Source organism: Meleagris gallopavo, chromosome 1 (genome assembly GCF_000146605.3).
Source record: "Meleagris gallopavo isolate NT-WF06-2002-E0010 breed Aviagen turkey brand Nicholas breeding stock chromosome 1, Turkey_5.1, whole genome shotgun sequence".
Taxonomy (NCBI): Eukaryota; Metazoa; Chordata; class Aves; order Galliformes; family Phasianidae; genus Meleagris; species Meleagris gallopavo.
The window spans coordinates 104,612,750-104,633,571 of record NC_015011.2 but is presented as its reverse complement, the minus strand read 5'-3'; the positions used below and the strand labels follow the sequence as shown (position 1 = coordinate 104,633,571).

The window sequence follows — 20,822 nt, the reverse complement described above, 5'->3', positions numbered from 1 at the left end:
TGGGCTGAGCACAGCGAGGGGCCTCAGCCGCTCCTCATACATTTTTCACTCAGACCCTACCCCATTTTTGTAGCCCTCTTTGGATGCTAACAGCTTTATGGCCTTTTTGTACTGCAGTGCCAAGAACTGCACACAGTACTGAAGATGAGGCCGCACCAGTGCAAGGTGGAGGCAGACGAATCACTTCATTAGTTGAAGTGAATCCACCAGATATTTCTCTGCTTCAGATTTTTTGGTTTTGTTTGTTTTGACAGATTTTCTCACTTTATATTTTAAAAGGCATTGCCTTCTTAAATTCATAAAACAAATTGCTGACAACTTTCAGAGCGCAGGCTATGTTGCATTATGAAATGCAACGTGCTGAGTCGTACGTGTAACTGTAACAGAGACAACTCCAGCCATTATGTATTTATTTATAGGCTCTTTATGTTTTCCTTAAGGCTGTAATTCCCTTCAGCGTAATGCAGCTACGCATTACGCTGAGCTCCGAGCTTCCCCTCTCCTCTCCTCCCCCACCCGGTTCCCGCCGAGGCGGGCAGCGCCACAACGGCTGCGCAGGGGAAAGCCCGCCCAGGCCGCGCCAAGCCCGACCGTTAGGGCCGCTCCCCGTGCCAGGAAGTAGGGGGAGGGGGGCGGGGCGGGAAGCGAAGTCACGAGCTGAGCGATGACGCTACGGAGCCCCGGATGTTGGCGGCGCCAGCTGCCTCAAGCACCGCGGGCGGAAGCTTGTGACGGGAGTGGGTTTCCTCCCGCAGGGGCCGCTCCTGTCCCGTCAGGGCGCGATGGGCACGGCGCTGGACATCAAGATCAAGCGGGCCAACAAGGTGTACCACTGCGGGGTGAGTGCTGTGTTTGTACCTGATGGGGAGTAATACCCTCTTAGATACGGTCTTTAGGCAAGAGCAGTTGTACTTTGCTTTTTCCTCTGATTGAATTCCTGTTTTTTGTTGTTGTTGTTTTTTCTTTTTCTGACCGATTTCTTAATAATTTTACACTAATATAGTTGTTGTATGTGGTAAAGTGATTCTGTGCAGTTTAACTTCTGCAGCTACTGGAAAAATGCTGTGACTTTTGTACTCTCTTTTTCATTCCCTTCGAGAGTAGTTGGCTTCGCTCCTTTACAACCACCTGAAAAGAGGATGTAGTGACGTGGGGTTGGCCTCTTCTTCCATGTAACAGCAATAGGATGAGAGGGAATGGCCTCAAGTTGCACCAAGGAGGTTTAGGTTGGATATTAGGAAGAATTTCTTCTCGGCGAGACCGGTGATGCAGTGGCACAGGCTGCCCAGGGAGGTGGTGCAGTCACCGTCCCTGGAGGTGTTCAGGAGCCGTGTGGATGTGGCACTGAGGGATGTGGGCATGGTGAGAGTGGGCTGCACTCAGTGATCTTAGTGGTCTTTTCCAACTTCAATGGTTCTGTGATAGCAGTTTGTCTCATACAGCATCTAACCATGTTTCAGCTTACTGAATGCTTTTAATGCTGGGAAACTGTTTTAAACAGTTTTGAATGGAAGGTTATGGAACATCTGCTCTGCAGTTGTCGAATCATTGAGACAGCAGCATCCGTAAAGCTGAGCTGTCATTCTGTGAACAGCACATCCCTTTGGGTGTGATGTTTTGGTGGTAAACGCTCTTCTCTGTTTCTCACCTTCTCATAATTTTGCTGATGCGTGTTTTTTTATCACTGTGGTTCTTTTCAGTTTCTCTGCTGGGCTTGTTTTTGTATCATACCAAACAGGACTGATCATCTTAGTATAAGAAAAGGGATATTTCTGCTATCTTCAAGCCGAAATTAAGTAAGATTTTTACCATTAATAGATCTGTGTGGTATATTTACTGTCACTCAAACTCCACATAAGGAGGTTTATAGTTTTAGTTCATTAACGATGTCTGGAATTCTGAGATTTGAACGATGTGAAACAGCAGTGAACTGTGCGTTAGGAGTACAGTATGAATTTTTGATGGTAATTTCCTAGGCATTGGAAGGCATTACAAATCTCTCCTGAATTAGGCATGGAACACGTGCAGCTTTAGGGGTTTTTTTTTTTAGAAATGTACTGATTGTTGTATGCTTTGCTGACATCAGCTATGCTAATAATACCTTCAGTCTAGGACAACTTTCATCTCAAAAAATGCTTTCATCAGTGCTACTCGAAAATGAGGGGATTCCTGTAGTGAAAACCATAGCTCATCCCAATATAGATATCTTGCTACTTATATGAAGGCAGTGGAGATAGTGGGGCTTGAATCGATCTTTCATTTTCCAAGCTCATTTAAAACTACATTTGGATATGAAAGAAGATGGTAACAGAATCACAGTTTGTAGGCATTAGAAGGGACCTCTGGAGAGTATCAAGTCCAGTGATGTTCAAATTGTGCAGTGGTTAGGCCTATTAGGAGATAATAGCACAAAGCTTTCGAAATCATAATTTGCCTAAAACCATGATTAATACAGCATATCTTCACAGTGCAACTTGCTTTCACAGCCATTCGGTGTCTGCTGCCTTTCTTGCTTTGATGGTGTTACTTGGTGAGCCAGAGGAGGGCAGTGGCTAGAATTTGGATGAAGTGACTCTTAAATATATATAAGAATAAAATCTGTTGAATCAGATGTCCCTTTTTTGCTTTCTTATGAATGGCTTCTCAAATAGAGTGTAACATAGTGTGTGCAACAATCAGTATCAGAATGGACTTGTGCTGGATGTGTAGGAAAGGGTGACAGCAGAGAGATGCCCTAACTTTCAGTTCTAGGAAGTTTATGAGATAGCTCTGATTAAAGCATGATAACATTTGTCTGTGTAGGTAAATATTTTTGCATAGTTAAGCAGATATATAGTTAAGGAACTTTTAATGTTCCTGGTGCTTGTTTTTGTGCGCAACATAAAAGCAATTGTTTGGTGTCTTTTTTTTTTTTTGGACTGCTTTAAAGACAGTCTGCTTGCACTCCTAAGTAGGTATGAAGTATTTGCTCTGAGAACTGATATGTAGTATTCTGGTGTGCTTAACTTAATACATGCCTCTTGGTGTATTTTTATAACTTCTGAGGGTTGTTTTGACTTTAACACCCATCTAAATGGTACAGGCTTGTAATTGTGTAGTTACCTTTTCTATCATCTCCTCACTATATGGGAACTGCTGAATCACGGCCTGAACCTCTGATTGAACACCTGAGGCGAACAGTGAGTCAGCCCTGGGAGCACAGTTCAGGTGAAGGCAATTCACCCGTGCTGCCGAAGGGGTGGAGCCTGGCTCCACCTCTGCTAGACCCATTTAAGAGCTGACTGCCAGTGGGGAAGGATCTCTTTCTGGAGATGGCTCCTTTGGAGTTTCGCAGCAAGCCCAGGACAAGGGTAAGCACTTTTATTTATTCTCTTTTTGGTATAATAACTGTTCAGCCAAACTCTCTTGTTTATTTCATAATTATAACATCTGTGTATTCATTGATTATACACTTCACATTGGTTATGATTTCAACACTAAGCCTTTGAAAATATGTGATATGGTTGAGTCTGTAGGTTTTTCCCTGATTCACGCAGGAATCGATGAAGTTGTGCCTAATGTGATCTCTTATTCTAAGAAGCAGCGGGTGGCCTATGGAATAGAGACTGCTCAGAGTGGAACAGCTCCAAGAGAGCAGGAAATTGGACAAAACAGATAAAGTTGTGTGGATGAAGAGAAGTCTGAGGACTTTTAGCCTGTGCTTCTAGGTCCTTATAGGCCAAAGAAGTGGCAATAGCAATGGTCATTTGAGCTCCAGTTTTCTATTCTGTGACAATGCATGAAATCTTTCGCTTATGACGTTCATATAAAAAACTTCTAGGGGGAAATGCTTAAAGATAAATGTTTGTTAACTTTAATGCTATTGCACAACTCTTTTCTGTTCTTGTTAGGCGAAAATATTGTTCAAAGAACATAAGAGAAGGCTGGTGAGAGAAAAATGTGTGTGTCTGAAGTAAATAGCTGGCCAGGAAAATTAATAACATCTGAGTAACTTCTCATTTTTTACTTTTTATAAGGTTAGAGTGGTATGTGTGGTTTTCTGTAGGCTTTCTCCATAAGGCCAAGACCTCTAAATTTCTCCTTGGTGCTGAAATAGTCGTATCATTCAGTCTTCAAATTACTGTTCCCTGCTGTCTTGGATTGGGTCAGGTTACTTTTCATCCTGGTACGGTGACCTTGGTTATATTAAATCCAGTTGAGTTCGAGCATTTTTCATCATTACAAAACAGTCTTTCTTGCCAAGCTGAAATCTCTCCTCCTCCTAATTTTTTTTCTTCTTTTAGTGCAAGGCAGTATCTTGGAAATAAGTGTTATTTTTAATTCCTCTTTTCTTCTATGTGAATTGTTATTTTTTTTAATTGGGAGAAAGCAGACATAACATTTACAAAATAGTTGTGCGTGGCACCAAATCACTGCCTTAAAAACTAAAAACTTGCTGTGATAATTGGTAAGCTGTTTCTGTTTTTGTTACTTATGATCATCAGAAACTGGAGGAAATAAGCAAACAAAGACCTTTTACTTTTTTCCAGAGTTCATTTTGAGTAAGCTTGGTTTAAACAAGTGCTTTAAACTGAAGGTAAAGAACAGCACTTCCTGGAGCAAAAAGAGTAATAGGATTGTGAGGGGGCAAGAGAGAAGTGATTGGGGATTTAAGAACAAAAAGATAATAAAATAGATCTTAATGGCCAGTTTTGTTATACCAAAATAAGGCTTACTGCAGCAGCTAGGAACAGAAGATCAGTGTTCAGGAGACTTCCCCATCTTCCCCCTTCTCCTCCCCCTTCTTTTTTTTTTTAATTGAAAATTCCAAGCTATTGAGGCTAATTTAACAAACTTTGGAATGCTGGAAGAATGAGAGGGGATAGGCACAGCTAATGATGTGTTTTATTTAGCAAACCTAACAGGATGACTGGAATATCTGTGGTAGTTAGCCCAGAATGGATAATTAAAAGAATTGGAGGCTGAAAAGGCTGAAAAATGCAGCATCCAAAGAAGAATGCCATGATTAATGTCAGCAAAAGGCTTTTAATGACAAGTGACTCCAAAATATACTTAAGTTAGAATTTGCCTACACAGAAGCTTTTTATTGTTTCTGACAAAGCAAACTGCTTAGTAATAGTGAACATTGAGGTTGAATGTTTGATGTCCTGTTAGTTGGATATAGCAGGGTTTTCCTATTAAATGCAGTCTCTTTATACAGAAAGAATCAGAAGAATGTGTAGTTAAGATCTACTGGTGGATAAGTTGGGTAGAATAATACATGTGGCAAAAAATGACAAAGAACATTTAGTAAATGGGACTTCAGTGAACTTAATAGGAAGTCTAAAACTGCCAAATTCATGCCCTTAGTCCTGAAATTAAAGGCTTGTGATGTGGAAAGAGGAACCCCAAGAGAAACTAAAGCATTTTGTTGGTAACCAACTGACCATGGACTCCCATTTTGCCAAACCAGTGACAAGCTTAATTCATAAAAATTGGAGCTATGAGATATGGTTTAGTGGCTTATGGTAGCAAGGGTAACGGGTGGATGGTTGGACTAGATAACAATGTAGGTCCTTTCCAACCTTGTGATTCTGTGGTTCTATAAAGATGTAGTTAATATAAACTGGAACTGGGTAATCGGTAAGCATTTCTGTATGTCTTGGTATTCAGTACGTCTTCTGCTGCTGTCAACACTTGAAAATATGTGATGGCAGATTTCAGGTGGTCCTGAAAGCTCGCCTTATGGTTTGTTTTGCTTGATTGATTTTGGTGGTGGTGTTTTTTCAAAAGTACCTCTCATTTGAAAATAGGCTCATATTTCTTATCAGCGAATATTCTTATCTGTCAAATGACTAGCTCCAATCTGAAAGTACATCAGATCTAGCTGGAAGCTTCTTGTAGCGCCTTCTTCAAGCAAGAAGACCTGACTGTAAGCGGTCAGATTGGAATTGGTATGTGTTTTAACACTAGAAGTAATCCTCAGCAAATAATTAATGTGCTTTGATCCTTTGAATCTTTACATCATGTTTAAAGAATCAGATTGGCTGCCTGGTTTAGTCAGAAATTGCAGCTTGTCTTAGGAGTTTAGAGATGAGGTTCTGTGATCTGTGTTACGCGCTATTGCTTCTTCCTGAACAAAGATCAGCCCTAATTGTCCTCAGCCAGACTCAGATAGCTCTGCTCAACAACTGTGGAAATAAGGGGTGATGCGGTTGGATTAGGTGAAGCAGATGTTCGTTGTAGTTGTGACTCTTCTGTCAGTTACATGTGCCTGTTTGAGAGGTGAGGAACTGACAGTAAAGAATAAAGAGCTTAAAGAGCTTGAGGATCGTTAACTTGGAACAGTTTGCTCACAAGAATGTTTTGTTCCAGTGTAGCATGCACTATTCTGTCTGCCTAATGGGATATGTTGTCCTTTCTGTGGATAGTTCCTCTTGTTAGGAGAATGATTCTTTGTAGAAGTGCATTAGCATTATTCCATTCTGTGAAATTTTGTTATTGTGTGGTGAAGCCTTGAGGAATTCCTGGAAAGTGTGAAGGTAGAAAGCGAGCAAAAGCAACTGATAAGTTACTCCATTGTAATAAGTGGGGCTTCATTTCAGAGGTGACTTCCTCTATGCCTTTGTAGAATCCTTAAGGTTGGAAAAGACAGCTAAGATCATCCAGTCCCTCCATCAGCCCACCCCTACCTCGCCCACTGCCCACATCCCTCAGTGCCACATCCACACGGCTCTTGAACACCTTCAGGGATGGTCACTGCACCACCTGCCTGGGCAGCCTGTGCCACTGCATCACCGCTCTTGCTGAGAAGAAATGTTTCCTAATACCCAACCTGTACCTCCCCTGGTGCAACTTGAGGCCGTTCCCTATCATGATTACCTGGGAGAAGAGGCGACTCCATCTCGCTACAACCTCTTTCAGATAGTTGCAGAGAATGATAAGGTATTAAAGATAAATGAATACCTTTTGAGATGAATTGAAGACAGTACTAATTAGTCTGGTGATGCTAAGTAACTTTCAAATGTTACGTTTTGTTTTGCAAAACTAAGAAGCTTTCTTATAAATGGTGTGCTGACTGTAAGTATTTTACCATCTTGATATGTTTATGTTCTTTGATTTGTACCTCCTGGAAGGACGAGTGTACTGAAAGCTTTGTGTCTACGGAGAACATGAGTTACTTTGTACTTTTTCTTCTTAAGAAAAGGCATAGTAGATTTTCCCACCCATTGTAAAATGGAGATATATGCAATCAGTTTCTAAACAGTTCAGATAAAAATTAAAGCATCTCTTTTGTGATGCTACTCTCTCTCTCCTGACTAGTGACTTCTTTAAGTTGCTTGTTAAAAAGTGATTTCAAGGTTTGTTTTAATTTGTTTTCATTTCTTAGGAGATATTTATTGTTTAAAGAAAGAAATCACAGTTAATTTTAAGCCATTCTTCTACCTTCTGCCCTAAATCATACAACCTTCTTGTGTGAAGCTGTGTAGGTGATAGCTAATAGGTTGTTGCTATATGATAGAAGTCTGTTCTCATTTACTAAAGCACTTCATACATTCAGGGCTGTCCTTGCTTCTTATAGTTCAGCAGAATTCACTTTTCAAAGCAATAACCTAATTGCTGGTACTAATTAAAGCCTGTTTGCAAAGCAGTACAGTATTTAGGTCAGCTTTTCTTCACCGTCCTTTTGTGCTTGTGCCTTCTGTTCCTGGAGTTTCCCAGTTGCTGCAGGTCCTCTTCTCAGATTTGTAGCATGGCAGCCTTCGTTGTGACGCTTGATGTTCTGCTGCTGCCCTGTTCTGCTTTAAACAGCCTGACCCATTTTCTATATTGTTATGCTGTACCACTAGCAAAGACAAAAGGCTGGCAGCATTCAAGTGCACAGAGCTAGACTGGTTCTAACTGGTCGAGCGTGGAGTGGGCAGTCTGAGTTACTGTTTGAATTTGTAGTTTGGTGTGTAGCCTGCAAGCCTGGTGGAGGCACAGAGCTTTACTATCAACCAGGAGAGAGTTAGTCCTAAGAAAACTCCAAGTTCTCAAATCGCTTGCTGCTGTTTCCAGACATGCATGAGTGTTTGGCATGGAATGCTGGATTGAAGTGGATTCTCTGTTGTAGGAAATGGGAAGGATAAGTGATGGGGTATGTAAAATGTGTCTTGCTGTCCTGCAGTTGATTCTTTTTATTTAGATTCAAATACACTTTGTCTCCCACACAGTAGGGCATAGGTTTATGTAGCAGAGCATTTATGGAGTGGTGGGTTTTTCGTTTGTTTTTGTTGCTGGCTTTTGTTTTTATTAATTAATTTGCTCTGTACAGCTCTTCAGATTAACCTGATCCTCAGCACAGGCATCTCTTTCACAGCTATGCTCTCTCTCCATTTCCTATGACTGACCATCCTGCTTCTGGTATTTAAATTTTTCCTGAGATACGGAGATGAAACTGTTACCAACTGAACTGATGGCTGTTTGTGAGGATGTTTTTCATTTGCTGGGAGAGGGAAATCTCAAAACGTTGGAACGCAATTGAAACTTGGAATAAGTACTTTCAATAAGTACTTCTGTGAGAAGGAGAATGTTTTTAAAGAAAAAAAACTGGAGTCTGTTCTTCAGACTTCATTATTTTGTTATCACTATTTGTCTCTTCTAACAGAGTTAGACTGTACTTAGGGAACAGCTTTGTTGAGTTGTTGGAAAAGAGAGTAGCACGTTGTCTGAGTAACAGCAATACCAGGAATTGCTTTAAACAATTGTTTACATGTTGTCTTTTCTCCTACTAGGAAATTCTTTCTGGAGTCGTGGTCATAACAAGTAAGGACACAGTCCAGCACCAAGGCATCTCACTGACAATGGAAGGATCTGTAAATCTGCAGCTTAGTGCCAAAAGTGTGGGTGTGTTTGAAGCTTTCTACAATTCTGTCAAGGTGAGAATTTGTGCAGGTTGATATTTTCAGCATGAAGCTTTTCTCAGTTTTCTTAGATTTCTCTTCATTGGCTCTCGGGAAGTTACAGTACTTCATGGTATGTGAATGATAGAAAGCAGAGAAATGCTTAATGTTCTCTCTCCATTCTGGAGTGTTTTCTTTAGGGCAGAAATGCAGTAACATAAATACTAAGGTTACTGGAGAATGCACTGGAGACTCATTCTACAGTGACAAAGTTTAATTGGGCTTCTGTCCAGGTCAGTTGTTACAGTCATAGTTTCTGCAGAGGCCATTGAGGTTGTTTGCTATTGAGTATGATACAGGTTCCTCTGTGCAGTATGACGCTGCAGTCCAGCAGGTTGAGCACAGAATCCTGGAAGGCCTCTCTACTGCTCTCCAGGTTTGGAAGTGTGAAGTCTGGAATCTAGCAAGACAAGTTATCTAGGGCTGCACACAAGCGTGGCTCTATTGATTGAAGGCAAGGTTGCCTATGTCTAGAGCCAGCATACCTGCATTTGTGGAACAGTTTGCCAAAGTTTGCATAGCGTAAGTGTAGGGTCTTTTAATTTGTATCGTAGTTACTTTGTTTGCAGTGTGAGTAATCTGTCTGTGATTGATTGAAAAAGAGAAAAGCAGAAGAAGCAATAGGATTTTCTTGTTCCAGCCTACTGGAGAGGAAAAATAGAAGTAAAACTGTAGAGAAGTGTAATATTCAAGCAAAGCTGCAGTGATCATACTTCTTTATAGTCATCTTGTATCCTTTTCCTAGTGTACCCAGCATTCACAGGTTAGCTTCCTTCTAATTGAGTAATAAACACTTCATTATGAGCTGAAGGGAAAAAAAGTTTCCTTTATAATGTTCCCTAAGATGGGCTGAGATCATTTAATCTTTTCTCTTCATCCAGCACTGCTTCTGCTGCTTTGTTTCTGTTCATTTGGGTTGATTCATTTTATTAGATTAGTAGATCAGGAGAGGGCAAGTTTATTTCTGATATATGAGTTTAATTGATTTGAATTGAATTATCTTACTGATAGGTCAGATGAATGTCTAGTTTGGCACAAAAGAAAGTAATGCTACATGGAGGAACAAGTTAGGCTGCTTCTTTTAGCATGAGTGAACAGTTAGCTTAGTTCAGTCATTCCCCTTTCTCATGTTAAAAACACAGGTTGGAATAAACCTAAATAGAGAAGGTTTAGCTTTATCATTAAATGCCAGAACAAGAATCACTCTTTCAGTTCTTGCAGCTGCGACAAATACGTGTAAGTAATGGAACAGTAAGATAATGAGGGATTGCATCAGTGAGACACTGAAGTAACTTTAACTGCTTGTGTGAAACTGAAATCTTGAATGAAAATAAGATGCCAATAGTAATGCTGTGCTGGATTTTCAGTCTGTTTCCCTATCACACGCTGGTCCTGCTGTTTTTGCTCTGTTCAATTTGTGTTTGTGTGCATATTTCATGACAGTTATCAGGCTTTCCTAGTCCAATGCCAAATTTTAGTTAACCATAATTTCAGAGAGGAATCAAAGAAAAAACCTTATAAAAAAAAAATAAAGAGAAACCCTTCGGATGAGAAGTGGTAGGCGAGGGGCAGCAGGGTGGTGGGGAATGGCTGCCTGCTGAACTGGCACGTGTACTTGTTGATTTCTGCAACTCATACTACAGGTCACTTGGAAAATGGCACTTTGCTTTCCCAGGTGCTTGAGACTTTGCTGTTCGGTTCTCTAAATGCGCATAGTCATTACTTTGATACAACCATTAAATAGATCATACATCACTTTTCTGAACGAAGCATTGTTAATATTTCCATTCCTTGTAAGACTGGAGAACTGCGTATGAAGAAAAAATATCTGAATTTTTGGAAAATTCTTGAAGCCTGTTAGACTTCAGTGATATTGTTGGTTCATTTGAAATGATGTAACTGTCACTGTGGTTCAAACTAAATTTTCATATTTATTTTTGCAGCCTATTCAAATTATTAACAGCACTATTGAAATGGTAAAACCAGGGAAGCTTCCCAGTGGCAAGACAGAAATTCCTTTTGAATTTCCGTTGCATGTGAAGGGCAACAAAGTTCTGTATGAGACGTATCATGGTGTTTTTGTTAATATTCAGGTAAGGGAGTCCTACCTTCTAAAGAAAATCTGAGCTTTTGTTACCTGTCATATCTCTTCTTCCATGGAAACAGGGTAAAGTGTTCTGTTATAGTCTCTTTAAGTATACATGTTTTTGTCAGTTTGAAGGATAAGCAGGAACTTAGAGGTCCTTCTCTTTAAACCAAAGCATGGTGAGAAGCAACTCAGAAATCAGTCTTAACTGGATGTCATTTGGGTGCTCAAACCATACAAGAGTGTTACTGTGTCAGTGAATTAATCCCTCAATCTCACTGGCTGTTATATAACATATGAGACCATTTGAAAATGGGATGGGCCTGTAAGCACAAAATAGCTTTCATTTGGGGCATCTGAAATCATATACCTTGTATCTCCTTCCCTTCCCACTGCATCACAGGCATTGCCTACTAATCTGCTATAGGCAATGCCTTAAATATTTAAAATCTGCATTCTGCATATACATACATAACAATACAAAGGACTGAAAGATAACAGATGGACAAAATCTTAAGTTCTTAAATAAGTCTTTCTTCTTTCTCTTTGTCATCCCATTCTTGCCAGTATACCCTGCGGTGTGATATGCGACGTTCTCTGCTGGCAAAAGACCTAACTAAGACTTGTGAATTCATTGTTCACTCAGTGGTAAGTGCAGTTTGTATTAACTATACAAAGTGGGGAGAGTTTGGCTGTGTGTGTGCTTTGTTGGATCTGATTTGGTTTATTTTATTTTTCATTTTAAGTGAAGTTTGGAGGTAAGGGTAGAAGATTAAGTAAAAAAAAAAAGTAATAGTACCTGTGGTACGTATAAGCAAAGGACATAACAACATAAATATCCAGAAGAGCTAACATGTCAGTTTTTCCTGGTAAAAGACTGTTGGTTTTGTTTTTTTTTTTATTTAATGTAGAATTATAAATAGGATTTGCATTGCATTTATTGTTATTTAATTTTGAAAAGAGAAACAACAGTGTAGATAAATATTATGTGTTCTTCTAAATGCTATTTCAGATTACTTGAATGTTTCCTATCCAAAGCTTCCAGGCACCTAAAGGCCTGCCCTAGAATTTGTTAGTTGAGAGACAGCACATAATTTCTGTTACTTAGATGCCTAATTGTGACTTAGAGCCCTAAGCCAAAATATCCAAGTTAGGACTGCATCAAATTGGAAGGAAGAAACTTGTCAACTTAATCACCTTTATTATATAAGCCCATGGTTGGCAATATGCTAGATATCCAGGTTAACGTACAACCACACTCTCCAGTCAGTGACATGGAGACAGTCTTTCTTCTATATCACTGTGGGCTGAGATTTGACTGTCTCACGATAAATGGTCTACTGCATGTTATTTGGAAGTTCCTATATCAGATTTTTTTTCCACATTTTAGCTTGTATTGCCTTACACACACATTCAGAGCACATGTTATCAGTACAGGTTGTGCAGGCCTAACTAAATACTTCTTTTTCCACATAGCTTGTTAGAACATTATTTTGTATCATTCCCTTGAAGTTTTTAACAGAGCAATTAAAGTGTTAGGTTCTTTCTTACGCTGTTATATGATGGAAATCATATGCTGTTTTCATCCTGTACTACCACAGATTTAGCTAGGTGCTAACAGGATGTCTTCTGTTGGCAGGACTGTATTATTTTCCAAAACATATTATGCTACTTCTTATTAGTCCATCATTATATTATAAGTAAGCCACAGTTGTCAAAATAGGGAACAAATTATACTGTGCAGTTTCCTGATTTTATTTCATGTTCCTACTGTGGCACATCTTAGAGCACAAGTCAGTAAATCATAACAAATCTTCCAGTTGGGGTGAATTAATGAGATTTTACTGAACATATAATTCTCACTGTCACTGCTCAATGTACCATTTCCCTTAACCTTATTCTTTGCCAGAATTTGTCATTTGTGGGAGAATACAGTCAATCTTTTTGCTATTATCTTCCATCTTGCAGCTGGGCAGCAGAAGCTGTTTTGAATTCTTAGGTAGTGAGAGTAAGTCCTAACTTAGAGTTCAAGTTAAGGCCACTGGTATAGCAGCGCTCTACCAACTCCCAGTCACATACAATTGGGTCTCTCCTGATTGATGCTGCTGTGCTGATCACTTGTTCTAAATATGTAGAATATGTAGGGAAAAGACAGTGTGTCTCTCTCTGAGATAAGGATGGGGAGAGAGTGTGGTGAATGGTAAATTACAATTGCTTTCCTGAATCAAGCACAGACTGCATCACAGCCGAGTTCAGGGCCCAGCCAGCCATTTATGTGAAGACTAACTTCTTGGTTTTGTGATAAGTGATCTAAAGAAGCGAACAACTACAAGAATGTACCCCTAAAATTGTTTCTTCCAATGTGGAAAATTAACCTGGATCACGTTTTGCTTATTTTACAGTTAAAGAAGCTGAGAGTCCACACCTGTTACATCAGTGCCAGATTAGATTCCCTCAACTGAGAATCTTTTTTTGATACGAGGATGGCTTAAGAGACCTGAGCTGGTCCTGAGAGGGCAGCAGAGAGAGCTCAAAGCGCTCAGAGATAGCAAGAGAGAGGGAAGATTCTTCAAACATTTAAATAATCTTGCTCCATTACTCTAATTTACCCTCCTCTTTCCTGCCCAAATTTACAAAGTAATGATAATTTATGGAAACATAAAACATGACGTACAAAATGTAATTCCTCGTAAATACAGAAATGTGAAATATTTTTTCTATGGCACTCAGTATGTTTCAGAAGATTGGTAGTGTTCTTTTTTTCCAGGGCATTTTGATTAGTTAAACATTTAGTTTGTTGGTTTTCAGTGTAGGTGGAGCTTATTCCAAAAACTTTAAAATGGAGATTATGTTGTGGTTTATTGCAGTGGCAAGTGCAAAATAACTAAAATTTTGATGGTTTTGTTTCTATAATTCAGATTTGCAATCCACTGAGATTTGTTCAGACAATATCGTAATATTACTACTAAATGTAGAAAGTCTCAGGTCTTTTATTACACAGATACATACTTTAAGTATGCAGACAATCCTGAAAATGAACACAGCCAATTGTTAACTGATGTTAGTATTCAGGGCATGTGTTTGTGTGCTGTAAATCAGTTACAGCTTAACTGTTTCATTACTCTTCAGTCACAGAAAGGGAAACTGACGCCAAGCCCAGTAGACTTCACAATTACACCTGAAACTTTGCAGAATGTTAAAGAGGTAAGTTGTTTGGATTTTATTTATTTACTTGTAATTTACTATTTGCATGATTCTGAACGAGAACAAGAAAAGAATGAATAAATGCTTTGCTGCACATAATCAACTTCTTTGCTTCTCCTCTTTCCTGTTTTTATTTTGTAAGGTGATGCTGCCCATTCTTTTCTGGTAGTGATGATTACACTTAAGTTTGTTTTCCTTTCATCTTCTTAGAGAGCATCACTTCCAAAATTTCTCATCAGAGGCCATCTCAGTTCTACAAACTGTATCATTACACAGCCACTAACAGGGGAGCTGGTAGTGGAGAGTGCAGAAGCTGCAGTCAAAAGTATTGAGCTGCAGTTAGTGCGTGTGGAAACCTGTGGTAAGTTTCCCTATAGGTGGAACGTGTATATGCTGCAGTAATTACCACTTAGATGTTCAATGTGCAAGACTGTCAGAAATCATACAACTGAAAAGACTGGCAAAAAATAATTCTGCTTTTCATGTGGAACAGTTGAAACATTAATTTAAATTCAATCCTTATGACTTAATTTTGAAGCACTCATGTGAAAACTCACAAATCAAAGGGCAAAAGGCCATGTCCCCGTTCCCTTCCCTGCTCCTACCCCCAGTAAATTCATGTTTGAATTTTGGCCACTGCTTTGCCTTCCCTTCCTCTCCCTCTGAATTTCTTGCTTTCACCAGGGTGTGCAGAAGGTTATGCCAGAGATGCCACAGAGATACAGAATATTCAGATTGCTGATGGGGATGTCTGCAGAGGCCTACCAATTCCTATATACATGGTGTTTCCCAGGTTGTTCACTTGCCCTACCTTGGAAACAACAAACTTCAAAGTGGGTAAGTGGATAGGATCTTATGCTCTGTTTGCAGCTTCCATTAAAAATAAGCTGCTAGTTTCACTTCAGCTTCTGGCAGGTAATGGGATGAATTGCTGTGCAAGAAAGAACAAGGACAGCTATTTCCTTGTAGAGGTTCCATGAACAGGTTTGTAGTATGCTGCATTTCATATAGACTGAGAAAGCAGAGACCAAGTGCTTCCAATCAGAAATAGTTAGGATACTATTATGCAAGTTCTAAGAGAATTACATGGCCAGAATAATCGAGTAACTTTTTTCTGCCAAAAAAAATACGGTGGTGTTCAACACCTGAATAGTAGCCCAAGAATAAAATGCAAAGATTCCTTCTTTTCATCACTGCTGAGAATCCCTCCTTCCAGAGCATCTTTTTTGCTTCCCATTCTCCTGCTGCATAGATCCAGTAGTGAGGCAGATTGTACCTGACTCTACTTTCTTGATCTGCACAGGCCACTTCCTCCTAATTGTATCCAAACTCTACCATCTTCATTAACAAACATCTAAAATTTAGGATCATTCTCATTTGTTCAAATAAGTACTTCAGAAATTCTTGTTGCTGGCCTGTGGGTTTTTTTTTGTGTTGGTTTTTTTTTTTTTTTAATTTAACTGCATCACATTGAGGCTGCTACGACAGTAGTAGCTGTTCCTACAGTGTAAGTCCCTACTTCCAGGATTCTTCCCACCTGAAACTCCTGTTACTTTTCTGTTGTGTATCTTGGACAAATATGCACAGGTAGCTTTTCAACTTTCACTACCTGATTACCTGTTCTGCCAAGAGCATTTCTGTACCTGATATACTGTGATTTTTCTGTGCCCCTTATCTCCCCCCCAAAAAAATTATTTTTCTGGTTTACTTTGGCCACTTCTTACTATTATATAAGAGATGGCTGCTGTTAATGTCATATCTACTTTTATGTATTTAAAGTCTTAATTGAAGTATGAAGGTGCCCAAAAAAGACAGCTATATTCAGTGTAATCTCTGCCTTCCTCCATCTGGGAACTTGTCTTTATATTATCTCCACTTAGAATTCTTTACAGACCTGATAGTGATACTATTTCTGACCAACACAATGTAATATTTGAAAAGTAGATTTTAAGACTTTTTTTCCATCATTTACACGTATAAGGTGTTTTGGTGTTTAACTTCACTTTCTGTAAGCTCTTAAACTCTTACGTTACATTCTGACTGTGGGCAGGAATTTGTTCCTTAACTCTTCAATGTGATTCTAAAAAAAAAACAAAACACATATGGTTTGGGATGAGGTTTCTCACACCAAATTCCACTTTAATCTGTAGGTGTCTGATCTTCTATGTGATCTCTGTTGATCACACAGTGGTCAACAGGCATCAATTTTCAGTCACAGGGAAGCAAATCCAGAAGAAACTCAATTTGTAAGAAGCCAAGAGTCTCAGTGGCCCAAGATCTCAGATGTCTCTCATTTGGTTCTGTCTAGAACACCTTTTCATCCCTGTATGACTTGGCTGTAGAAACAGCTTGTGAGAGTCCTGTGATGTGATGCATCTGAGAGAAGGAACTGTCTGCTCTGTTTTACTGTTACAGTTCAGTTGAATGGATTAATCAATGGAACTCTTTTTTTCCCTCTTCCTGTAGAGTTTGAAGTGAACATTGTTGTCCTTCTGCATGATGATCATCTCATCACAGAGAACTTCCCACTGAAGCTCTGCAGGATGTAAATAGCCAGAGGAAGAATCACTTAAAGAGTCACTGGAGAAGGATGAAATCATTCAGAGACAAAATAAGATTTTATCTTGTTATTTGAAATGAAAACTTATCACTTTGTTCCTCCTGATGGTGGTTCTTGGGCTCTCAGTTATCCCAAAGCCTGTGCCTGTCTTATGGTAGCCTACATGGATTAACTATCTTGAGAGCCCTGTCAAGTGTCTGATTTCAGCAGCCAGATTTTCTGCACTTTTTTTTCCTCAAACAAATTGTAAATGATTTTTTGCATATTTTCAGAAGTTATAGAAATATGTGAAGCAAGTTTTTCTGTTTAATTCATAATGTAACATTTGTTCCAAAGTCCTTCAAAGACCTCTTAAATGAAGTCAGTCCTGTTATATATGTGTAGTGTGTGTGTGTGTGTGTGTGTGTGTGTGTGTGTGTGTGTGTGTGTGTTTGAGGAGGGGACAGGGCTGAATAGTATCTGTGGAAGTATAATAAATGGTGCTACCCCCGTGCACAGTGTCGTGGGATGAATATTGCAAGATGACTGAATTAAGAGATGTGAAATAACATAAAATGAAGCTTGGTCAAATTAGGAATGAGTCTTCCATTCAGTGCTTATTACTGAAGTTACTGCTTCACGTAACTTCTCCCTGGCTATTCCCTGGAATGCCCTTGCTTTACCTTTGCTGTTTGTGTAAAATAGTGCCAAGAAAGATCAGTCAGAAGTTTTTGCTTCAAGCTGTACTTATTCTGGACCTGTGAACATCTTTCCTCTTTACTAGACTTGTGCAGCTCAGCTCTGATGTGAAAAAGGAATGACTAACATGACAAACAGCAGCACTGCCTTGTTGCATAGCTGCCTGCTCAGAGTGTAGGCTACACCAAGTACTGAAGAAAATGCCAAAAATACTTTCATGCTGTGACACCTTGTACTTTTCTACAGGCACTATTAATGATGTGAGCAACCATTCCAAGGGAGATAGGCCAGTTGCTGCTTAAACAGGGGGGTTAGTGTTGCCACTTACTAACATAAAAGTACAAATAAATACGAGCACCAGAAAGGAATTTGTGGAAGTAAATATACAACTTAACATATTTCTTAGTGTAAAGTCTTTGTAATAGTAAATCTTAAAAGTTCATGTAAACTGGCAGAGTAGGAACTAGATGGGAAAAAATCCACTCCAGCAAGAAATAACCTTCCCCAGATGAACAGGCAATGGATTTTGATGTTATTTGAAGTTAACAGAACAGCTGCAATTTTCTTCTAGTTGTTAATTTTCCACAAAATTTGTGTGGGATGGAGACAGGTTAAGTAGCGTATAGGGTGTTACATCAACTATGATGTATAACAACCTAAAAAGAAAACTGCCAAAACCAACTTCCTGTAGCTTTTTCCAACAGTATTGTTAAGCAGGAATGTGTAGTTCTGAGTTTGGCAGTGTATCAGCACTACTTCAGGAGTAAGCATTTGACATTGTTTTAATGTCTTTTATTTAAAAAAAAAACACCTTTGCTGTTCTCTATCCCCTCTCCTGCCCCTTCCCCATTAACTAGAAAAACACTTTTTTTTTTTTAAAATCAGGGACAGTAAGTACAGCGTGATTTCAACACCAGCCCCTGGTCCTAGCCGAGATGACTTCAGTCTGGTTCTAGTCTACAGGAGTGCCACCTGCTGCTCAAACCTAAAGCGGCAGCATCACTTCACACATTCGAGAGTTACGTGAAAAGGCACTGGCATCGATCCTGCCCCTGGCCATTGTATCCGCGGCAGTAGAACTTAAACTGCAGTCTACTAGGTTGCCCCTCTGCCTGTACCACGTTGTTCCTGTCGTATTGATGGTTAAAGAGTTTGAGAATTCAGGAGAGACATCTGAAAAAAATCTGCTACGAAGTGCTTCTGTTTCTCTATGATTTTCTTCCTCTCTAAAAGGCAGCTCTGACTGGAAGCCAAGGACTAATGTGAGACTGCAAGAAACTGCTGACAACTGAGAGCTGGATTAGAAACTGGACTCTTCTCACAGATGGATACTTCTACTGTTATTGTGGAGCATGTACCCGACCTTTCCACGCATAAAAAAAAAATCAACAGCATCCTAACACGACCGGAATAATCATTCAACATTTAGTACAGCAATGAGTCAGGACTCCTGAACACAGAGCAAGGCTGCTTTACCTTGCCCCAGTCTGGAAATAAATAAACTATCTCATGTGCACTTACTTACTTACCATTAGAGTCTCAGAAGCCTCATCTCCTTCAAAACAATCTCATATAAAACTAGACCTCATTTTTGTCCACTCTAAGGCCTCCTTTTAAAGATGTGAATAACTTACCCCTGGCTGTCAGTAAAACTTGTGGTTTTCAGGAGTTAAGAGAAAAGGAGCAAAGATGCTGAAAAAGGAAATAAAAGAAACACCACATCCACCTTACTAAGGAACCTGAGATCCTATCTGTGCTGTGTGCTGTGAGGGAGAAGATCAGCCGGTAGCAAGTGTGAACATACATATGTAAATATCAGTTCAATGCTAAAACCCCACATTAACAGCCAGTGCTGCTTTACCCATTTTCACACCCAACTTATCACCTCAAGTCAAGCTGTGTACTGGTTAAGAACACCGTCACCTGTGGCATGTGTGGGGGCTGCTCTGCCTGTACTCTCCCTGCACGCTGAGAGAACAACATAAGCTGACAAGGATGCAAGCAGTGTAACACAGTGCAGAACAGTACCTCATCCTCTAGCAGATAGTACCTTACGCATCAAGACTTCACAATCAACAAACACACTACACAAAAAGAACCACCACAGAGGCTACGGTAGTAATTTTATTTTTGACCCAAGTTCCAATGAACATACTGACTTATCAAAAGATGCTTTGAAACATCAGCTCTATACTTACTGACTGGGGAAACAAATGATCTGTTAGCCCGTAACCTGAAATAGTTGAACAGGGCTTGTGCCCAAACAATGGTCAGACTCACCATGTTTTGAGGGTGTTTACACCATGTGGCATACCTTATCTAGCCCTGGATCTTTGGCTGTCTGAAACAAATTTTACAAGGCAGAAGGCACTCATGGCACGCTTGGACTTCTCAAGCAGTAGGACAGCCACTCCTTCAGCTGGTTGTACCACGTACCCCACACTGCTGATAGATTGGCATTCGTGCACAGAACACAACTGCATTATATTGCTTCGCCAAGAATAAAAATCCTTTAATGCCAATTTAAACAAATTAGCTCATCAAGGAGAGAAATTTAAGATATTTTTACATTACAAAATTGAATCACAGTATTCTAAAATTGATATATGAACAGAAAAAATCACGAGAATACTTAGTGCTTCAAAGTATAGCTAAGAGTCATCATTTAAACAATTTGAATTATCAGCTCCAGATTTACATGGAGAAAAGAGTTGCAATTACATGAACTATATTCATACTGATCTAAAGAAACCCGATTTGAATCCTGCAATTGTTTATACAGGGAAGGTGATGGCTTGGTTATTCCCAATTCTTTAGTCTGTTGTTTGGCCCACCTGTATTTATTTTCAGTGTAGTATCAGCTCTAAAGAAAACCCCCTCTTTTTAGAGGCACTGTGCACATACAGAACCAGCCTTTGAGAAAAACAGATAGGGGAGTTTCAATCCTTGATGCAAGAACCCCACCAGCGTGGTCCTGGCCTCAGAACTACGTGAGGTACACACGCTTAAGGCAGCAACCAGGAGAAGCACAGATTTATGGAGTACGCTGGTCTTCATTCAGTAAGAGCCACAGCAATACCTGCGGCTTACAGCTCACTGTTAAATACTGCATTAGAACAAATTCTGCTATCATTTCCACTAAAACCAGCGTTCCACCTCTTCTTAGGCATCACGTTTCCACGCCACGTTGGGATGGTTATTTATCTGCAGCCACTCCACATCTTACTGAGTATCATAAAACAAGGTTTAGGCATGTTTGTTGCGTGCAGGGAGCTCAGGAAAGTCTTCAGGTAACAGAACGTGGATGCGACAGATAGGGCAGGTGCTCGAATGTTCCTTAAGCCATTTTCTAATGCACTGCAAGAACAGG

General features: G+C 39.7%; 2 protein-coding genes across 3 annotated transcripts in view; one reads left to right on the top strand and one right to left on the bottom strand.

Annotated features, from left to right (window-relative positions):
* The first annotated feature begins 667 nt into the window (after positions 1-667).
* Positions 668-17,820, top strand: VPS26C (VPS26 endosomal protein sorting factor C). 2 transcript variants are annotated; one of them, XM_003202909.4, is made up of 8 exons: positions 668-839; positions 8,757-8,900; positions 10,868-11,017; positions 11,578-11,658; positions 14,140-14,214; positions 14,425-14,575; positions 14,899-15,051; positions 16,681-17,820. In XM_003202909.4, exons 1-8 carry the CDS (start codon positions 783-785, stop codon positions 16,761-16,763), a joined length of 894 nt encoding a protein of 297 aa, XP_003202957.1. In that variant the 5' UTR covers positions 668-782; the 3' UTR covers positions 16,764-17,820. The 2 variants fall into 2 exon arrangements, with proteins under 2 accessions (XP_003202957.1, XP_010721800.1); XM_010723498.3 differs by lacking the exon at positions 668-839 and adding an exon at positions 3,253-3,350.
* Positions 17,821-19,558: 1,738 nt separating this feature from the next.
* TTC3 (tetratricopeptide repeat domain 3) overlaps positions 19,559-20,822 on the bottom strand; it is a 62,822-nt gene continuing 61,558 nt past the window's right edge. Inside the window, 1 exon segment of the mRNA XM_031556852.1 lies at positions 19,559-20,809. Within this exon segment, the coding sequence (XP_031412712.1) occupies positions 20,699-20,809 (111 nt within the window). The 3' untranslated portion in view covers positions 19,559-20,698.

What these genes read in the sequence shown, in the direction of transcription:
- VPS26C (XM_003202909.4), top strand. Translation starts at nt 783, where the DNA reads ATGGGCACGGCGCTGGACATCAAGATCAAGCGGGCCAACAAGGTGTAC. An exon ending in ACAAGGTGTACCACTGCGGG is followed by an intron (nt 840 to 8,756) that starts GTGAGTGCTGTG and finishes TTCTCCTACTAG; the next exon opens with GAAATTCTTTCTGGAGTCGT. An exon ending in CTTTCTACAATTCTGTCAAG is followed by an intron (nt 8,901 to 10,867) that starts GTGAGAATTTGT and finishes TTATTTTTGCAG; the next exon opens with CCTATTCAAATTATTAACAG.